This window comes from Falco peregrinus, chromosome 7 (assembly GCF_023634155.1).
Source record: "Falco peregrinus isolate bFalPer1 chromosome 7, bFalPer1.pri, whole genome shotgun sequence".
In the NCBI taxonomy this organism is placed as follows: Eukaryota; Metazoa; Chordata; class Aves; order Falconiformes; family Falconidae; genus Falco; species Falco peregrinus.
The window spans coordinates 73,046,866-73,068,451 of record NC_073727.1 but is presented as its reverse complement, the minus strand read 5'-3'; the positions used below and the strand labels follow the sequence as shown (position 1 = coordinate 73,068,451).

Genomic DNA, 21,586 nt, shown 5'->3' with positions numbered 1-21,586 from the left:
AACAAGACTATACAACAAGCAAGGGGGAAATGTCTAAATATCTTTGGATCCAGTAAGTTAAGACAGCACCCGAAGAACGGCAGCTTTTTCAGTTCTGAACAACTTTGGAAAACTGGCAGTATGGGAGACAGTAATCATAACTTCATGCAGTATTTCATTCTAGAGTAAACAAAGAGATGAAACATTAGGATAGGCTAAAAACTACTGAAATAAATGTAACTTCATTGCTCAAAGAAATATTAGAACAAAAAACCTGAAGAAGTCTACTTATCATCAAGAAGATATCAAAATGATAAGCAATAGTCAGTATGGGTTTGTCAAAACTAAATCCTGTTAAACCTATTCAATTTATATGACATGACAACAAACCTGGTGTTTAGGTGAAAGCAGATGTTTTGGTTTGAATAGGACTTCTGACCCTGTCTAATAGGATATTCCTTAGACTTCCTCCAAAAGTACCCTCATGATTAGCTTACCACAAAAAAAGATAGGCAATTTGAGACAATTTTTTCTCTGAAAGTTAAAAAGTTAAAGGATAAATTAAGTACTCTAGGAGGATCTTGTGGGTTCCATAATCATAAATATTTGCATTAGGGACTGAACAAAAGACTATGCATTAAGTGTACAAGAAGCAGTGAGGGGCTGTAAGCCTACTGTCAGAGGAAGATGAGAATCAAACATCTTGAGAGATGGGAGAAACTGTCACAAAAAAAAAAAAAAAAAAAAAAAAAAAAAAAAGAAGGAATACTAGTCCTAGAAAGGAAATAATGACAATCAAGAATCTCATACACATAGCAATCAACGGCATATAGTATCAGTGCAAATAAGAATTTGTATAATGATTGTTTGCAAACCAATCATAATTAGATAGTGTTACTGAAATACTGAAAGATAAAAACTGAATTGTTTAAAGTGAATCACAGGACATAATCATTCTGCCTTAGTCAGCATTGACATGGCCACATCAAGACTACTGTTCCCAATTGTGGATGTTCCACATCAAAAAGATGAGCTCATAGGAATTATCAGAGAGACAGTAAATGTAGAAACATGAAAATGTGAATTGGTTTGTCAAGAGAAGAGAAAACTGGGGAAACGTGATGACAAGCTTAAAAAGCTGCTGGAAAATAAAAAAAGGAAGGGAATAAACTTTTTTCATGTCTACTGTGAATGAGACAAGTAGTACGGACTAAAATTAGAGCAATGGAGGTGCACATCAGTCAGGTAGAAAAGCTTCTAATGGGAAAGACAGGTAAGTACCAGAGTAGATTGCTTAGGGATAATGCACAACCTCTTCCTCTGCAGCATTTAAGAACCAGCCAGGGATCTGTCAGGAATAGTTTAGATACAGCCAGTCTTGCCTCAAATGGTGGAGGAAAAATTAGATGGACTTTCTGATTCCCATCTTATTTTCTGTGATTCTGAGTAAAATTCTATTTAAAAAAAAAAAATAGTGCACATCTTAATACCAGTAGGGTACATTGGGTAACTGGTTGTCATTATAGTAAATACTCATTTCCTGCATTGTTTTCCACTAAGATTTGTGCACTTCACAGTTACCTTATGTATAGTTTCAAATCCAGCATTTATTCCCAGGTCTCCAGCACATCTCAGCAGCTCGTTCTTTTTAATTCAGACCAGTCTGTGGTTGTGAAAGCCTGATAACATTCCTCACGCAGTACAGCATAGTGCTTTTACAGTGTAACTAATGAATCACACTGCCATCCCAAATGTCCTCAAAATGACTTTTACTTGAATTAAACATCTTTGAGGTCTAAAGCAATATTGTCTATTACTGTCAGTCCCATTTGAGTTTGTTCCTGTGCTGGGCTAAGGCCATCTGTGACTCCCCAGCTTTGACTTCATTTTTGGGTTTTTTTACTGGAATTACATGTAGGCTGGAATGAGCTGTAAATTCTACTTGCCTAATGGATCACAAGGAAGTATAGTCACTCAGCTGGAAACATACTGTTTCCTTATCTTAATAGCATGCAGGCAGCTACTGCTTTTGAATGTGAATTCTGCTTCTGTACCCCTAATGTCTGTCCTGATGGCAATTTCAGTACAGAAACAAAGAGCTTCATGCATTTTTTTAAATTAGGAAGAATAATGTTCCACATTTGATCAGAACCTTCAGACTTTAGACTATTACTCACTGACATAATTTGACTTTGTTTCATTCTGCAGAAAATGGCATAATCCAAGCCAATGAAGTTTTCCCACTCATGTTTTATTTGAAAGAGTAATGCAGGTTTAATAAGTATAAAAAGAAAACAGTGCTTAGGGTGAATGCATGTGTTTCTCTTAGCCACAGGAAATGCATAATGGAAGATCATTTAACTATCCCATATGCTATTTTTTTAATGTTTTTAATGGACCCAGCAGATCGTGTAGTGTACCATCTTGTCTCTGGCAGGAATTAGTACAGGTGCATTAAGAAGAAGCATAAGAAATGGAGTGTATACAGAGTAATCCTTCCTTAACGTACTTTCTTCTCTTACTGATTTTATAAGTTATAGTTATATTTAGAAATACTTATTTTAAAAATTGGGTTTCAAGTATATCCTTTCAAAAGAAATAATGTAATTGTTACTGGGGGGGGGGGGAGGGGAGGGAGAGAATGAGTAACAATTTACCTTTTATATTACTCACAACTCGAAAGGGGAGGAATATCATCTGCATCAAAGTCATATTCCCCCATGTAAGAACAAAGAGAGCAAAAGTTTCTGTTGTGCTTTTGATACAATTAGAGGTGTTCAACCCTCAGCCCTCTGGTCAAATCCTGATGAGCACAGCAGGTCAAATCCTGATGAGGACAGCATTTAATCATGCTGCTGGCTGGCTGGGCATCTCTCAGAGGGCAGCCCTTCGCTCTTTCTGGAGGTGGGCAGAGCAGGGCTGCCCAGCCTCGCTGCACATGCAAAGCATGCCTTCAGAGCATGCAGCAGCCCACCTTCTCCCTGCCCCAGGAACAGGAGCCACCAGCTGAGCAGAGGGAAAAAGGGCTGCCATCTCCGCCAAAATCCTGGCACCTGCCTGTATTTAATTTTTGCGACTACATCCATTATACTTGCTGTAAACTGGCTTGCAGGATACTGATTTTGAGATAAACAAAAGGTAAAAGTTCTCACATTTCCCAGCAGTACTATTCAGGGAGCCAAAGTATGCCAGGATGCTCAGGTTAGCTTAGGAGATCTTTGCAACAGGGTGCTGTGTAAAAGAAGAGTCTTTGGTTCACTGTGACTAGCCTGTGTTCCTTGGCACACAGCAAGAGAGATGGACACTTGAATATTTGGGATCTCTAGGGAATTTGCAACAGATGCAGACTTCACTGAACAAGAAAGAAGGAAATGCAGTGACGAGAAATGTCACTGGGTCACATCTGCAAGAAAAACACTTCTGAAACACCCTCAAAGCTTCTTCCAGATACAGACTGGTAGAGGGATGCCTGTACTTTCACACTTATGTGATATAGCTCTAACTACTGCTCAGATGTCAGAAAAACTACAGGGAACTAAATGCAAATAATTTTGAACAACTGTTTAGGGAGAAGCAGCAGCACAGTTGATGGAGACCAGTAAGCACACCAGCCACACTGACCACTTAGAAGCGCACATACGCCTTATGCAATTTGGAAACCTCACACCTACACACCTGAATAGTCTTTAGCAACACCTCCTCTTAGGAGAAAGGTAGACAAACAAGCTCCTAGCATAAGCAGTGCATGATGTTGCTCATCTAGGAACTGCCTCACTAGGTTAATGATTGTAACACAGGAATGAGCTTTAGCAGGTACTATTGCTCACAGTACGTGCAATCAGCAGTTCAGTTCAGCAATGCACTTGTTTACTGCACAATTGGACTTTCTTAGCAGTGAGTGATTGGCAGCTACATGGTAAATTCTGAACTAGTGAAGGCTGGGGAAAAAAACCAGCAAGGAGAGTAACTACATGGAAATGGATTAACAGAGCTTTCAAAAGGGACACTGTGACTGAAGCCGTGCACAGCTTACAAAAGCAAATGACATTTGGGAGAAATCTACTGAACATAACTTTGCCCAGGTTACTAAAATGGCACTGGGATTTTTCTGCAGGTGCCTGACTGGTAGGATGAGAACTGATTGCAACAGTATAGCCAGATGGAACAAGGCAGCTGATTGGGCTTAACCCAGCAACAGGCTTCTGTCCATAGAATTACCACACCATGATTTATTATTTAAATGCAAATGCTAGCATGCCAGGTAGCACCCCAGTGAGCTGTGTCTTAGCCACATATTCTTTCTTCAGAAACTCACAAAAATATTTGTGCAGGTGGACTGGGTATGAACAAAAGAATTACAGACACTCAGTTTCTTTGTTGGTTTTCTTTTTTTTTTTTTTATTTGCTTAATTCCTTGTTCTTTGTGTATGGGTGAGGTCCAGCAAATGTTCACTGAAAGATCTCGAGGCATGAAAAGGGTTTCCTCCCAGTGTGGCCTATCCTTTGTGCGATAAGGGGTGCTTCAGCTCTAGCAGGGAGACAAAGAAGATCTGCCTGTGCCTGCATCTTGATTAAGTTCCTATGTATTTCATGAAATCACCTGTGAGTCTTCTACCATAGAATTAGGTTGCAGCTGGCAATAAGTTATCAAGGAAAGAGTCAAACTCACTTCTTAGGAAACAAGGGTAAAAATCAGTAACAGGAGAATGGCATTTTAGTGAAGTAAGAACTATTTAAGAAAACACAACGTTAGTAACAGTAAAGCTCAAAGCTCCATTATAAGGCCTGACTTTTTCTTCTAATTGTTAGATCAGTTCCAGGGGTGTTCTACTGACAGCATGCTTTCCTGTATCAATACAACAGAATCATCTATTTTCTACCCAACTTCTGCATGATGGGATGTAAGTAATTTTTCTTCACTTTTTCCTCCATTTTTAAAACAAAATTCATGTTTCTGTACCTTATGAAGATTAATTCATCAACACTTTTAAATATGTTCAAGACATTCTGAGGGTTATATAATTGGCATTTGGTAATTTGATACATGTAATTAGTCAGAATGAAGAAATCCACTTAGAGTTATTGAAGACTTAGATAGTCAACTCTACATCCAAAAATATCAGTCAATAAATTCTCAAAAATATGTATACTTTAAAAGTGTGTATCACTATATATCCCTCCCAGGCACATAATGTTATTATCAGAGACAAAATCCATCTGACCCAGTGTAGCTATTGTCATCTTTCAGGACTTTCAATTTATGTTCCTAACTAAGAATTTTGAAAGTTAAAGGATATACATATTAATGAGTCACTTAGTGACTTTTGGCAATCCCCTGTTTCATTAATTCTGTTGAATATTTCATAAGTAGGAATTGTGAGAGCTTGATGTAAGATAAAAATCATGTTTGAAATGTTTAATACTAAAATATGTATTGAAGAAGAAACATCTTTCTTTATTAGATGTCAGAGCTGTTGGATTTATACAAGTTACCTTTTTCTTTTTTTTTTTTTTTTTTTTACTTTGTTCAAAGTGAGAATAGTGAGAAAAATTATGCTCAGTTGGATGGTATCCAAATCATTCATACTTAAATTACTGCTATCAGATAAACCAGGACTGTTATTATGAGCAAGGATTATAACATGGCATGTATTTGCGCACCATGAAGTAGAATAACATTTTTTTTTGTATACATATGAAACCAAAGTGCAGAAAAATGCAGAAAATCCCTCAGGGTGACACAAACAGCACTGACAGAGGTGAACTCCAAGATTTTCAGGTTGATAACTGGACTATATATTTAGTTTCCAAATTGAAATGTAACTCAGCTTGCCATCTAAAGCCAGCTGTCGCGGCATAGTTTTGTTACAATGAGATGGGAACGAAACTCCCAACTCTAAGTGATTGTTACATTTTTATAGGAAAGTGTGAACTAGATATGATCATGGTGATTAAAAAAGATCTCTTCTATTACAGTAAGGAGTCTTCCGCTGGTTACAAGCATATAAGAACTCCTAGTAGCAGTGTGTCACCTTTAGTTAGTCTTGGAGAAAGGGTGATGTCGCACCACTCAAAATAGGGAAGCAGATAAAAAACAAATTCCTGTTTATTCAATTTTTTAATACTAGAACAAGTGGAAATGTCAATAACTATTGACAGCAGTCAATTTAAAATTGCCACAGCATACTACAATATTTCCTAGTGAATGTGCCAAATTCACTAACGCTCAGAATACTATCTTTTTTTGAATCTAAGGAATAAATATGCATATAATAAATGCACACATCATCATTAGATATAGAGTGATATATTTTTAAAAAAATTTAAACTTCACATCTTAGAGACTTAGCAAGTATTTCATGTTCCTGATATCAAGTTAATATGGGAGAATTTCAGAGCTCACATAGCTACAGAGAAAGGGTTTGAAGTTTGTGGTCTGAAAACCCAAAGTCCTTGAAACACACACAAAAAAATGCCCAACCTTTTTAGTTTATTTATAATTACATCAGTCTCTTGATTCTTTGATGTCTGACTTACAATTATTTAGCTGTAGGACTTAGCAAGACACTTTTGCTAAAGAATGCAATGGGTGAATGCTGCTTTTATTTTGAAACACGACATTGATTCTTGTGTTCCCTTTAATACTGGACTGAGTGCAAGCTACAGTCAAGCTAAATAAAGCCCAGCAATCCAGTGCCATATTAAACGATGCACATTTAAAGAAACTAATGAATGAGATTACTTCATTCTTTCAGTTCCATTCAGCTCATACAGAACTACAGCCAGCTTGGAGAAACTGCTAATGAAACTTACTGCCTTTCTAAAAATAGAAATCCCAGCTTGAAATCTAATGCCTGTGCCTCTGTGGAGTCTAAAGAGAATGGAAATGTAGCTATAAGTAATTTTTTGAAAGATCACTGCTTTACAATGTTTGCAGATATTCAATAAGCCTATATCAGCCCTTTTGAAGGACTCTCTATACCTTCCTATGATACGGAGCTTTATCTGTTGAAGAAAAAAAAAGAAAGTTAAGTCCCTATGTCCTGTTACCATTGAGGGAATTGTGTGTGTGGCATTTAACATAAGAAGTGGCAAAGGGAACAAAGTGCTACACTAGGTTCAGAAAATATTAATATTTTTTTTAACTTAATACAATTAATTTTGTAGGAAGTTTCATTTCACCTGGAAAACTAAATCTTCAGTGAAAACATTTTTTTCCTGAATGGTTATAATCTTAAACAATTTACTTTTGCTTCAGGCTCATGTAATGAATTAGTCCAACCTCTTAGATCTCAATCAGGACTTTATGAATTGTTATGGATTCTGCACACAGGTTCATCCTCTCTCCCAGCCTCATGCAGCTTAGATGAACATACACTTCATGTGTGTTGAAATCCACCCAAGTGCTTCTGAGGACAAGAATTTGTGAAAGCAGGCATGATTCATACTTTCAAGAAGTATGTATCTGGCCAGTAAAGAGCACTAGTAGAGGTGGAAGAATTTAAGACATGCATTTACTATGCCTAGCAAAATCAAAGTAGGAATAAAGAGAAAGTGTGTGCTCTGTGTGCAGCTGGTAAACAGGGATGATATATAAGGGGTTGTAGAAATGCCTCCATGTGTTTCGGTGCACAATACTGTTCAAAGCATTGGTCACATTTCCTGTACTATCCCTCATTTTAACCAGTCCTACACACACACACACCCCTGAATACAAAACACATAGTTACCTGCCATCTTCTGCAGTGACCCCCCTTGATCTGGTGGATCTGGGAGGTCTGGGAAGTGAACTCACCTAGCTGACCTTGGGGCAAACCTGTGTAAGTTTCCACCATTAATACAAGAATCTATTTCTAAGTTCATACACAAAATTGTGTACCTCTAAGTTTAATTCAGGTGCTTAATTATAAGCTGGGAATAATCAATTTGTTCAGACAGAAAGAAAGCACAGTGTAAAGTATGAAGTAAGGAAAATGAGCAGTACCACATGGTAATTCTAGTGGATGAAGGACTGCATGACTTTATCAGACAGAATCTCTTACTTCCTTATTCTAGGCACTATTTTTTGTGCCTTTTAGAAAACAAAGGCTCTCTTTAAGACAAATGAAATATTGATTTTAAGTTCTAGCTAGATCCCATTAAGATGCTCTTTTAAGTCACACTGTGCCTGCAATGAGTGGCGTTTTACGAACATAAATCAGTTTAATACCCATAAGTGGGCTTTTCATAAGCACCCAGAAATAATTCACCCCACTCCCCTGTGCATCAATAGAACTTGACTTGCAGCTTTCTTAAGCACTTTCAAAAAACCTTACCTGCACATGTGGTATTGTGTGTATCAATGATGACTAAGTCACATCACAGACAGCCTGGTTTTGTTTTTGAATACAGCAGCAATAGAAACAGCATTAGAAAATATAGAAAAATAGGAAAAAAAAGACAATTGATAACTCACAGAGCATTTCTCTGTGTGTAGAAAGCAGATGGTTTGAAAGTACATTTGAATAAAGAAAGAACTTCTGACTAGTGTGATACGTTGTCTGGGATGCCTCTGGGTGTGTTAGCTCTGTGTACACTGCCAGATACACCATCCCTCAAACTCCAGAATGAACTTTTACACAACAGACATGGAGCCTAGCTCATAGAATCATATAATCATGGAATCATAGAATCATAGAGTGGTCTGGGCTGGAAGGGACCTTAAAGATCATCTAGTTCCACCACATACACACACCCTGCCACGATCATTGTAAAACACATAAAATAGGGGGGCAACACCTCAAAGAGGGGCAGGTCATCCTGGCTCTGGCACTGAGCAAAGGCAGTGCTTCATGCTGCTCTGGGTGAATGTCAGCCCTGGAAGCAAAATATCAGACAGAAACCGCTGATTCGTTGTGCACCTCACTCTATGAACCGTCCAATGCTTTACTGCATCTCCGGCAATTCTGTCCAGTTACCAAATCCTGGGAAGGGAGGGGGGAGTGAATGAGAGAGAGTTGGGCAGGTCATCCTGGGGCAGGCAGACCAATACCCAGAGAAGCCTACTTCGCTTAACGAGGCGGGGAAACCCATATGGACTGCAGTGGGGCAGAATTTGTTTGGGGAGGATTTCTTTAGAAGTAATTTAACAGACTATATCCGACAGTGTATCAGGCTTTTCCCGTAGACAAAAGTAGTACTCTCTACAGTATTTTTTTACCTGCTACCAGTAAAAAACACATTCAATAGTGACCTTAGGCAAAGATTGTAGATTTCTTACATACAAATAACCACTGATCCACTTACATACAAATAACCACTGCAAAACTGAAAGGTTAAGCAGACACTAAAGGACGTCTCTTCAGTGAGGAGTCAGGAACAATTTTATTTTTCAGCAATTACAATTTGACATTACTTGTGTCATATTTTTATAGTGGTAGGTACTTTGTTTTCTTAGGAGTTGCATTGTAATTGAAAAATAGTACATACCTATGGAAATTTGCTAAATTTTGGTCTATTAGAAATAAATTATAAAGGCAAAGAAGGTTCTCCCCCCATCCCCAAAAGGCATAAACAAAGGCATTAACTTCCTTGATCATATAAATACTCACACACATCTTTATAGCATTCCACTGGAGATAGTTTTCACACATGTAGATGTACACAGGCCTACAAAGGCTGTTACACCTGGTTCTGATACAGTTTGACCCCTCTGAATAAAGACAACTACTGTTGCCCAGACTGGCACTGCTCTAAGGCCATGTCTTGGCAGCATCCTGAATGCTTCCACAGGCAATGCAACTGAATCCCTTCAGAACAATGTGAGCATTGAGCAAAAGTGTTTCAAGGGCTTGAAGAAAGAGAGAGACTTTCAAAATAAATAAAAAGAAAAAGCAATGCTTTTTCCCAGTTCAGCTAAGTCTGCAGACAGGCCATCAGTCAAATTAAAATGTAGGCAGAGAATAATCTTTGTGCACACTCAGTATGCCAACATTGTTCCTCTGGGTTTCTTTGTGCATTTGCAGGGGTGGGAAGAAGCTGGTGAATAAAATAAATCAGTGCAAATCACTCCCGTTGCAACACCACAAGGGTTCAGATCTTTGTATTCAAGAACACACATGAAAAAAGAGTATTGCATGATTTCTTTCCCCTTTGCCTCCTATTCTTCTGTGTGAAAGAGAGCATCACCAGTGATACTGAAGCATGTGGTGCTTTTGCAGATGTGTCCCTGTGGTAAGAAATGGTAAAGTTCTTGGCCTCTGGCTACAGATTAATTCATGTATAATGAGTCTTTTTTAAAAAAAGATATTACAGGAAGAAGTGTTTATACAGTCCTATCTTTTCTAGCCAGTGTTCTCACCAAAGTAAATTCACCTCTTCTCTACAGGTACCTTCATGGTCTTTAGACTAACTGATCAACCTGCCTTTTTTTAAATAATAATAATTGTTTTAAATAATACTAAAATAATACTAAAATAATAGTTTTATTCTCTTTCCTGAAATTTATGCAGTTCTGAATTACCTGTCATTGGGATTTAGCTCTCATTCAGAACAGCTCCAGACCCAAGACAGTGCTATGAAGAAAAAAGTGCTCACTTTGTTTATCCAGACACAGGGATCCATGCATCCACAGGTGCACATATGTACTGTAGCTATTGTCATGCCAGTTAGTGTAATCCCTGTTTGTTTTCTGCAGCACAGCCCAAACAGCCTTTAGCTCTCCCTGGAGCTGAGCTTTTGCATGTGAAAACTTAGTGTTTCTCACACAGAGGAAATTGTAAGTAGCCTTAAAAGCCACACATGCACAATACTGTCCTGGGGCATCAATCTGAACTATACAAGAATTTTGCTTTCCCAACATCAGCATGGACTTTCAGGCTTAAACTGAAGGCTTTTCTTCACATCTTTACCTAAGTGTGCCCAGTTTGTCAAGAATTTATCTTCCAGTGACTAATAGTTACCTTTTTTTTAGGGTGAGTCCCTGCTGGAAAAAAGCCTCAGCTGTTGAAGCTATATATTGAGTGAGCAGAGTACCCCAGCAAGGACTGAGCATGATTGCCATGCACAGAAGGGAAGCTGACAGAGACTCAGGCTAGAAGAAGACTGGAACAAAATCAGACTGATAAGTGATACCAAAACTGCTGTTATGCACGTTTATATTCTTCCCCTATCTGCTATTTCCACTTGGGTGGTCTGTTCATGAAGAAAATTCAGTACCCAGGAATTACATTAAATTTCTTGTTCTGCTCTCCTGAAGTAAATTCCAGCAGCCTTTCTGAAACACCATGGAAACTTATGGGAGCACACATTGTTTGAAATTTATTTCTTGAACTGAAACTTATTTCAAGCATACACAGCTGGCTTGTCTGCAACCTTATTTAAATCTCTGTTTCACTGTCCCAAACATTAGCATGTCAGTAATGACAAAGGTAATACAGAAATGCAAACGTATTAAGAGGCAACATACTATGAGGAGGCAGAGAAGCATCAGAACAGTGAATGAAAATCCACATTAAAACTAACCAATTACTGAAATGCCATCTGTTCATTCAAACTTAATTAAAAAGCAGGAAGTTTTCTTGTTTAAGGGAATAATTAATTCTTCAGGGTTTGGAAAAATGAGTGATTAGTTGTAAGTTTTCTATCTCACCTTTTTTATTGGATGAATCATTATGCAGTTACTTACCTTGAAAATAATGGGTGGGCAGCCTCCCCCATGGTACTCTAGTATTTTTGCCTGTAGCAGTGTTGTATTAAATTTGGAAGGCCCTATTCACTGGACATCAAACACCCTTTTGGGGTTTTTGGGGGTTTTTGTTTATTTGTTTGGGTTTTAATCCTGATGCCCTCCTTCAGTGCAGCTGTGTTAATCTCCTGCCACAGTTCATTTTGGTTTTGGACAGTTTTTCAATAAGGAAATCAGAGTTAAACGGGTATGAGTTCCAAGCCAGGCTGGGTGAAGTAGCATTATTACAAGATGATGTGCAATACACCTTCCAGTAGAAACCTACTCTGGCTTTGGGCTTTCTCAAAGCTTGGACCAGACTGGCTGAAAAATCTGTATGGCCTTAATTTTTGCTTTAGAGTGAGCTAAAACCTAGCAAAACTTGCTGAGTTTTCTTTCCAAGACAAAAGTACAATTAGTTTTCACTTCCAGCCCTGGTGGAAAACAGAAAGAATTATTAAACCACTTTTCCCCTTCCCTCTCCTTCTACCCTTTTTGCCTTTCTCCTAAAGTGAAAACTTCAGCAATTTGGCTTCTGTTGAGATCGCACACTTTTAATACAGTTTTCCACAGGCTGTGGATCATGCCAGCTAGTAGTACAGAGTACTTTTTAAAAACTGCTTGTGTAGTGTAAACAAGAAGACATATGTAGGTTCTAAAACCTTGATTGTCCAGTTTCTCTCCTTGCAAGTTTCTTGATGAACAAAAGCCCTGTTGGCAAATGTGTGCCATCTTAATGAGAACAGTGTTACCACTATATTCAATAGCAATATTACAAATTAATTTGGACCATCAGCTGAGCCCTTCACACTATAACAGTACAGCACACTGGGGCTAAATATTTGTCTTTTATACATAAGTTTTCTAGAAATTTTTCTTTGATAAAACATTGTGCTGTGTGTCATGATTCGATAGATGTATAACCATACATCTGGTTATAAAACTGGTGGTTTTATGCTGCTTTTGCTGCAGAGAAAAAGAGGATAGTCTTCAGTGTTTCACAATGGAAATGCGGTTATGTTGAGATTAAGGCAGTAGTTTAAATTCATGAGTTCCTATCTATGTGATTATATGGTTGTCACTGTTGGCACAGCTGAGTGAAACCTCCAGGTAACCCTAAAATGTTTCATACACAGCCTGAGGCAGTCTATGGCTTCAAGAGCCCCCCAAGACTTTAAAACACTGACGATTTCAGTGGTGAGCAGCGTCTGACCTCCTGCCTCAGGCTTCTCCCTCAGCTGCCTTCTCCAGGAACAGCTTTGCCTGGTGCCACTCCACAATCAAGATTTCCAGACACAGCAATAAAATGTTATAGATAAAGTAATAACATTCACTGATTTAAGTAATATGATATGTATGTTTGACAGCTACACTGTTGTAAAGAACAGTGAAAATTGATTTCTTTCATTGCATTCATTCTGCCTTTAATAAGCCCTAACAGCAAGTTGCTGCTGCACAAAGCAGAGGTTCCTGCTACACAGCCCTCACTCATTGACCTCTCCAACCTCCTCAGCTCTGACTGACTGCTGAACAACACATGGGACCAGAAGTTAAAGACCAAGAAAAATTCAGCAGCTGGGATTCCCCACACTGAGTCTGTCCATACATGGTAACTGGATATGGGCATATCTTGGCTGAAGGGACATAGGAGTGCTTCAGAACAAAGCAGTGTTGCTTACAACTTGCTGTAAACTCAGGCAAAGGCTCAGGCTCTATCCTGCTAAAGGCTTAGTCCTTGTGGCGAGGAATGGGAACAAAGATGTAAACCAGTTTTTGTATAGGAAGCAGTTACCAAATGGTAGGTGCCCCTGTGCAAGCTCCTGTAACGTCTCCAGTAAAACACTGAACTGAAGGGATTTACAAGAAAATCTCCCTCTGTCTCTGGTTGCTAGAAGCATAGCTCCTTTTCTTCAGGCTTGCTTTCAGTCTAGCAGCTTTCCTTGATCCCTGGAACCACAGGAAAATAGTCTTTAGTCACCTTGTCATTCCTCCCAGGCAGGGCTTGTCTAGTCCTTGTTCCAGATGCAAGTTCCTTATGTCCCTTGGATTTCTCTTTCCACTTGCCTTAGGTAGCATTCCCCCAAAACACATTGTTATACTAAGGTACACATAAAGCTGTGCAGCTTTGAGTTCCAGTGCTAGCTGCCAGCTTGAAGCCCAAAAGCCTCCCTAAGGTTAGCATGCCCAGGGGATGCTCTCCTAGAAGGACCTTACTCTGAGCATCTAGGGCAAAGCCACCACCCGAAGAAAAGAAACTTCTTTTTTGCCTAACCACATCCTCCTAGGGAAAGACACAGACAGAAAACAGCAGACAGGCAAAACATGAGCCACGTATTATGTCCTCCAACTAAAGGCAGGGTAGCAACAACACAGTGTCAGTATAGGGGCTTCTTAGTCCTCTGAAGATGACATGAGGATGTCCATACACCTTCTTCCCCTGAAGTGTTTAAATACCACACTGGCAAAACCCTTCCCTCTGCTCCAACCTCATTTTGCAGCCTGGATCCCTTCAGCTCTTTGTTCTCAAGCAATTGTGCTCATTAGGTGAGATGTTCAAATGCTTCTCTTTTCTCAATTAATTTTAGCAGGAGTATGCATATGCTGTGCTTTAAGGCTATTATATGGCTGTATAAAAGCATTTTCTTCATGCACAATTCTGAAATAGTAACATAAAATGAGAATCCCTATTACGGTGTCATAGATTTAACCCCAAAGTGCAACTAAGGCCTAACACTGCCACTCACTCACTCCCTCCGCAGTGGGACAGGGGTGAGAAAACTCATGGCTTGAGATAAAGACAGTTTAACAGGGAAAGCAAAAGCCACACACGCAAGCAAAGCAAAACAAGGAATTCATTCACCACTTCCCAGGGGCAGGCAGGTGTTCAGCCCTCTCCAGGAAAGCAGGGCTCCAGCATGCATAACAGTTACTTGGGAAGACAAATTCCTCCCCTTCTTTCTTCTTCCCCCAGCTTAACATGCTGAGCGTGACATCACATGGTATGGGATAGCCCTTTGGTCAGCTGGGGTCAGCTGTCCGGCTGTGTCTCATCACAGCTGCTTGTGCACCCCCAGCCTCCTCGCTGCTGGGGTGAGAAGCAGAAAAGGCCTCAACTTTGCCGAAGCGCTGCTCAGCAGTAAGTAAAACAGCTCTGTGTTATCAACCCTATTTCCAGCACAAACCCAAACGTAGCCCCATACTAGCTCCTATGAAGAAAATTAACTGTATTTCAGCCAAACCCAGCACATATGCAATTACCGTAAATTTTTCAGATTCACCTAATGATGATGGACAAACTCTAGAGCTGGGGAAACTGGGTCTTGCCAACTTGCGCGCAGTGATTGCCAGTGAGATAGGAAAGTTCTGTGCTTCTCAACCCCACCAAAAATCTCTGACTGGAAGCCTGTGTAAGGGCAGCTCCCTGGTCCTCCCGTCTCTGTATGACTCAGACCCCTCAGCAGAGCAATTGCCTTCAAGAATTCAGTGCTTTCTGGGCACCCTTATGCAAACAAAATGATTCACTCACAGAACGTTACCAGGCTTGATAGCAGTTTCTATGGAATAGAAAGCTAATCATTAGGGTGTGATTTGCTATCATTTAGCAGATGGGTGATGTTTCTATAACAATAGGATGGAAAAAAGGGCAACAATAGTGTGAAAATAGCTGGATTCCTTTATTGGCTTGTTAGCTGTTCTAATTTTAAAATGCATTTCCACTTAAAGGCATCTCAAAGGGCATTAACAGTGTTATCTGTTAGATCAGGTCGGAAACATTTAGGGTTTGATTGTGGGAAAGCCCTGAAAGATGATCAATTAAATTGGAAAAGGAGCCTGTTCTACTCAGTTAATATTGGGAAAATTCAAACTCTCCCGAAGTCCATAGATATTTCTGTTCAGAGTTCTATCTCAAACTGCTCCTAAATATATAGGAATTTACACAGGGAGTTTTCCATTAGTTATGAATACCATCACGTCCCAGGTCCCAAGACATACAATCTTCTAGACATTTCTACATCCAGTTTTAAAGTTTCACAGTTAGACCAAAAACTAATCAAAACACCACATAATACGTTGTTAACAAGAAATACTGTAATGTGTAATCTGAGAGGGAATTTGTTACCATCCTGGTTTTATGGGAAAGAAAACTTACACCACATCACAAACACAAAGTCTATTCCTGCATCGCCTTCCCTTCCTAGCACCACTCCTTTTTGCAGTTCTCACAGACCAGTAGCAATACTAGTGATTTAAAGTTGACAAGCTCTATTGAATTAACCCGAGCTACATATTGTTCTTTTTTATTCATATGGGGAAAAGGCTCCAGGCTAGATGATATTTTTAGTCCAAGCTAGTAAGCATGGCTGAGCATTAGTGGTGGAGAGGCCAAAAAGAAAGAGAGAAATGAAACAGGTGGCATCTTAATGAAGAGCAAGTTTACTCCTGCTCCCATGTCCTGGTTTCAGCTGGGACAGAGTTAATTTTCTTCTTAGTACCTGGTGCAGTGCTGTGGTTTGGATTTGGTGTGAGAACAACGTTGATAACACACGGATGGGTTTGGTTGTTGCTAAGTAATGTTCATACTAAGTCAAGGGCTTTTTAGTTTCCCAGGCCTTGCAAACGAGCAGGTGGGAGGGGTACAGGGAAATGGGAGGGGACACAACCGGGTCAGCCAACCTGAATTAGCCACAGAGGTATCCCTTATCATGGGACGTCATGCCTGGTATATAAACTGGGGAGGGATGGCCAGGGAATAGTTGCTTGGGATTGGCTGGGCATTGGCCAGCAGGTAGTGAGCTGTTGTATTTTGCATCACTTGTTTTCTTTTCTCCCTTCCCTCTGGATTTCATTCCTCTCCCCTTCTACTTTCTTTTCATTATAACTGTTATTATTATTATTCTCATTAGGTTTATTTCAGTTATTAAATTGTTATTATGTTAAGCCTTGAGTTTTATGTTCTTTTCCATTTCTTCTCACTCTCCCTCTGGGGGAGGCTCAGTCAGTAGAGCATGAGACTCTTAATCTCGGGGTCATGGATTCAAGCTCTGTGTTGGGCACCAAAAATGGCTGCGTGCTCTAACTCCAGCTGGCCACCAAGCACCATGCAGCTGCTTACTCACTCCCCCCAACCCCACCCCCAAGGGATGTGGCATTTCCAGACAGCAGCTTTATGATACTGAGGGAGTGTGGAGAGTGTGCTGAGCACATAGATTGCTTGGAGCACCAAAGGTCAATCCCAGAAGGTAGGTAGAGCAGTATTACCTTGCAACCCATTGAATTTATTTGACATAGCTGGATTTGTTTCACTTGTATATGGTGTTTTGTTCAAGCCAAGTTGTCAATTCAATTAGGTAAAGTTCTATAAGTGTAGTTTTGATTTTTCTCGTCACTGAAGAAATTTAATGTAACAGCCCGGATACTTGAAAAATCTTGCATGCAAATCAGGAGTAGCAACAACCACTTAGAAAAGTAAGAGCTACAGCAGTGCAAACAATCTTGAAGTTGAATGAGGCAAAAAAAAAAAAACAACCCAGAGTTGACTAGATATGTTTCTACAGTATCATTCACTTCAGAGGTAAATTTTACTCTTCTGAAATCTTGGTATTTATGGAATCAATAGATATCAAGAGATTGGGAAGTAGCTGTGCAGATGGCTCTGTACACTTTCATCTCAAGTACTGGTTTAGCTCACTAAACATAGAAAAGTTACTTCTTGTCTCAAAAGCGCTTAGGCATTCTGGAATTGCTTGTGTTACAATTTGCTATAAATTTTAAGTGATAAAGATTTTTTGTGTCTAAATTCCCTTTATTGTATGATACTACAGGCCACAGAAGAGTTTGTGTGCAGCAGTATGACACTAACATTTTAATAACCCTTTCAGAAGTGATGCAGCATAAATTGTGGCCCGAGTTTAAGAGACATTATTTCAGTAGCAAGGACATCTGTTGCATACCACTGCCATGAGAAGTTCTTGAAGGAAAAGTTATTTTTCCTTTGCTGATGACATTGGAAGTAAAGTCCTTAATTTTCTAGAAAGAATGAAGCATAGTCTATTAAAGATGTTGAAAGTGTTACTGGAGATTTTTTGTTCACTGGAAATTCACGGTAGCTTTTTATCCCCACCTATTTAACATGCCAGAGTTGGGGTTTTTCGTAGATAATTTTATGACTGATGATTTTTGTTGGTATCTGGCCTTTGGATTAATTCAAACTAAAAGGGTTAGAAAGTAGTTAACTTCTTTTTATACCCATAGTTGCAATATCTGTATTTTAATTAACAAATCAGCCAAACACTCCTCAAGCCTGTCAAAATTTGTAGCAATACTGATAGGAGGAGGTGCATGCTGTGAGCTTTTTCTTCAGACGGAGGCAGCCATGGAAGCATTGGCAGTGAAGGAGTTGCTGGGTGTCTTGTCTGCACTAATGATCCTGCCGGCCAACACTGTGAACTGTGCCTGGACTACAGATATGTCAGTGGAGACGGAGTATCTTTTCCATTTTTATCCATTGAAAAAAGGCTTTTGGGAATGGTTGCACATGACTGTTCCCAGGTTAAACAGTGAGTGGAAGGCAAGTAGTTCAAGAATTGGTCTAGTCTAGACTTAATTGAGAAGAAATCGCATTTTCTTATTTGTTTTCCTTTTATTAAAGTTGTACATTTTTAATTGTGGTTGTGGGAACAGGAGTATGCTGTTTCACTGCAAGTAATTTTTGTATTACTCTAAATGCATCAACTTTCTGGGATCTAGTAGTGAAAAAATAATTTCCTGGAAAAGATAATGATACATAGATACAATTTATCTAAGCTAGGATAGAAAATAATTATTCTGCAACAGTATCAGAAGTCTACTTATATTTCATTTCAATTTTTTATCCAGTATGGCCATGAGCTGTCTCAGCTAGTTCTGTGTGAGAGAACAAAACATTTCTAAAGCAATTTGTGACCACAATATATATTGTAAAGAGATTATTACTAACAATGAACTATGTAACTCCATTTATTTCAGGCACTGTTAAATCAACCTTTAGTAATATAACAAAATAGTGGTGACATGTAAATAACAGAGGAGGGAACTTTCTGCTCTGTGAGACACCAAGGTTTCCAGTAGTCTTGGATAGAAATTGCTACTAGTATAAAGGAGTGTTTGTACCAGGTGAGATGTGAGAGTGTTGTGATAGCTGCAGTGTAATCAAGTCAGGAAGCCCTAATGAGCTGTAACAGAAAGAAAGGTAACTTCAGAGAAGACACTTTTATTTCTCTAGAAAGACTCAATATGCAATAATGGAAAGAATAGATGCATAGAGCGTGGTACAATACAATTAGAATAGAAGGCTATGGCTATCCCAAAGTAGCTAAAATCAGCTTCTCAATATCACACTCATTTTGTCCACGTAGAATCCTAAAATAACCATTTTCTCCCCAAGATTTTCCCCAGGAATTTGCAGCAATCTAAAAGGGGGGGGGGGGGGGGGGGGGGGGGGAAGGGAAAAAAAAATAAAAACAATTTTAATTTTAAAGTGGTATGTAAAAATGCAAGATGTAAAATGCAAAATGAATCTTTTGTGTTAGTTTCCTTTTTAAGAAACAGATTTTCTCAGATTTGGTATCAGAATGCATCTTTTTCTGATCTCTAATAATTTGTTCCTTTTTATTTTGATCAAAAATTCAGTTCCAAAACCAGGGTTACTAAAAATTGAATACCATCTCTACAAGACAGTTTGATAAACTGAAGCAGAAATCATTAGATAATTCAGCTATTGTCTGGAGAAAGTGGTCATTGAAACAACAATGCTCAAAATTCCAATTACAACTAATCTGTTGAAGAGAGACCCAATGTACGAAAAAGCTGACTTTTAATAAATTAGGTTTCATTCAGGTAGCTATTGACATATCGAGCAATTTAGTTTCTAATGAAGTCAGAATTTTTGCCCTAGATGTCAGTGAAACTACCTACCATCAGCTATGTAAACTTCAAATTACCTTCTGCTGAACACAGGAATAATGAGGTGAGCCGTTAATCATAATAAAGGTGATAAAATCTGACTTATTCTAAATGGCTGAAAGCCAGTGTTTAATTTTTTTTTTTCCCTGATAGCTAGGTAGCATTTGCCAATGCTGTTTAAACAGATAGCTTGTGTTTTCCAAATGTTTTAACAAATAATATTGATTACTTTTATTGAGTCTCATTTGCAGGCATCAAAAAGAATGGAGTCTTCATGGGAAACCTGAACAACATTTGAGAATTTGAATAAGATTTGAGACAGAAAAGACAGTGTAGGAAAAAACACGGATATAGGTGGGAGATCAGATGAAACAGGCTTTGAAACTGAGGTAGATGGTGCTTTAGTTCAAGGGCCAGTATGATAAATGTTGCTAGAAGGGGAACAGAATTATGCAGGAGACCTTAAGGTGAAGGGAAGAAATAGGAACAGAGAGAGTGAAGGACAGTAAAGATGTTGGTTTTCAATAATCTGTGTTGTAGAGATTTTTTTCTTCTGCCTCAAAATACAGTGCTAAGGATTCACTTACCCAGAACTTCTGTTTCTTCCCTTTTTTGTCAGCCAGTGCTCCCCATCTGTTACAAGAGATGGCACTAGTGAGACCTTTGATGCACACGTTCACATTTTGTGGCTTTAAACAAGCAACCAGAAATGAAAAGATTCTTAGTTGGCCTAACACTAGTATCAGAACAAAGCAAGAGTGACAGACATCTCAATGTTTAAATAACAAACTCTGATGATTAAAATGAAGATAAGTATCCTTCTAGCCACAAGCCAAATTGCCATTAAGGACTACAAAAGCTTATGTCAAATGTAGTTTTAGTTTGTCACTGCAAAAACCTGTTTTCATTGACAAAAGCTCTCCTTTGCAGAGCTTGCCAGCTGAGCTGAACTGTGTAGGAGTATTGAAATTAATGTGAACCTCTTTCTTCAATTCAGCTGAAGATCCCTAGGAACATTTTTTGTTAAAGATCTCATCCAACACCTTTACAAAAATAGCTGGTGCTTTGGGACTGAAAATGTTCCCAGCGTTTCTCAGCTCAAATGAAATTGCTGACAACCTAATCTGTTTTACTGCACAGTGCGGGGGGATGACCTGTAAACTTACTTCACGTTTCTTTAATACCTTTGAGGATGTGCTAAATGTTGTGGTAATATCCATGAACACACATGAGACACTGTCCCCACCTGCCAGGTGATAGGGCTTTCATAATTGTGTAGTTGTAGCTGAACTGTACAGTGCTCCGTGTTGTTAATCCTCACTCTATATATATATATACATATACACACACACACACACATATATATATAGGGCAGAAGTTCCAAGGCTGTCATCTGGATGTAGCCCAATGAGCAAAATCTGCACTGCACACTAGGTATATCACTAGGTATATATGATACTGATTGTTTATAGAGTTCTGTGTTGTTTTTCATTTATACAATGAAAGCTTGTCTAATTACTACTCACAGGTTGTGATGCTCGGGTGTTTATAAAAGGGCACAAATAAGCAGAAAACCAAAGATGTAAACTTCTATAGGTTTTTTTCACAGTATAAAGTTAATCCTAGAATATACATACTGCCATTGAGAGGGCGTTTATTGGTGTGTATCCCACCAATGCCACATGTTTGAGCTGTATTTACAATGTTCCATTCACTCTGAAAGGCAAGCAGCAAAAATATGAGAAGTCCCACACTGCAAATAGGGAAATTAGGATTTTTGTGTCATCTTTGTAAAAAATTTGAAAAGCCACAGTGGCATCAGTCTCATTGGTTAACAGTGGACTCTAATATACATTGAATACCTGCACTTCCAGCCAAAGAAAAGAAAAAGCAAAACAAACTGGTAACTAGCAGAAAGGTGAAGTCTGGTTACAGTCGCAAGCATATAATTGTAGCTACAAC

General features: G+C 38.9%; 1 protein-coding gene across 3 annotated transcripts in view; it reads right to left on the bottom strand.

Annotated features, from left to right (window-relative positions):
- Nucleotides 1-14,470: 14,470 nt before the first annotated feature.
- TINAG (tubulointerstitial nephritis antigen) overlaps nt 14,471-21,586 on the bottom strand; it is a 50,608-nt gene continuing 43,492 nt past the window's right edge. The window contains exons 10-11 of one of the 3 annotated variants that reach the window (XM_055810109.1): nt 20,212-20,257; nt 14,471-14,768 (exon numbers count right to left, since the gene is read on the bottom strand). In XM_055810109.1, the coding sequence (XP_055666084.1) occupies nt 14,712-14,768; nt 20,212-20,257 (103 nt within the window). In that variant the 3' untranslated portion in view covers nt 14,471-14,711. Of the gene's footprint in view, nt 14,769-18,663; nt 19,132-20,211; nt 20,258-21,074; nt 21,341-21,586 lie in introns of those variants that run through there. The other 2 variants (XM_005238120.3, XM_027787826.2) reach the window with 2 other exon arrangements.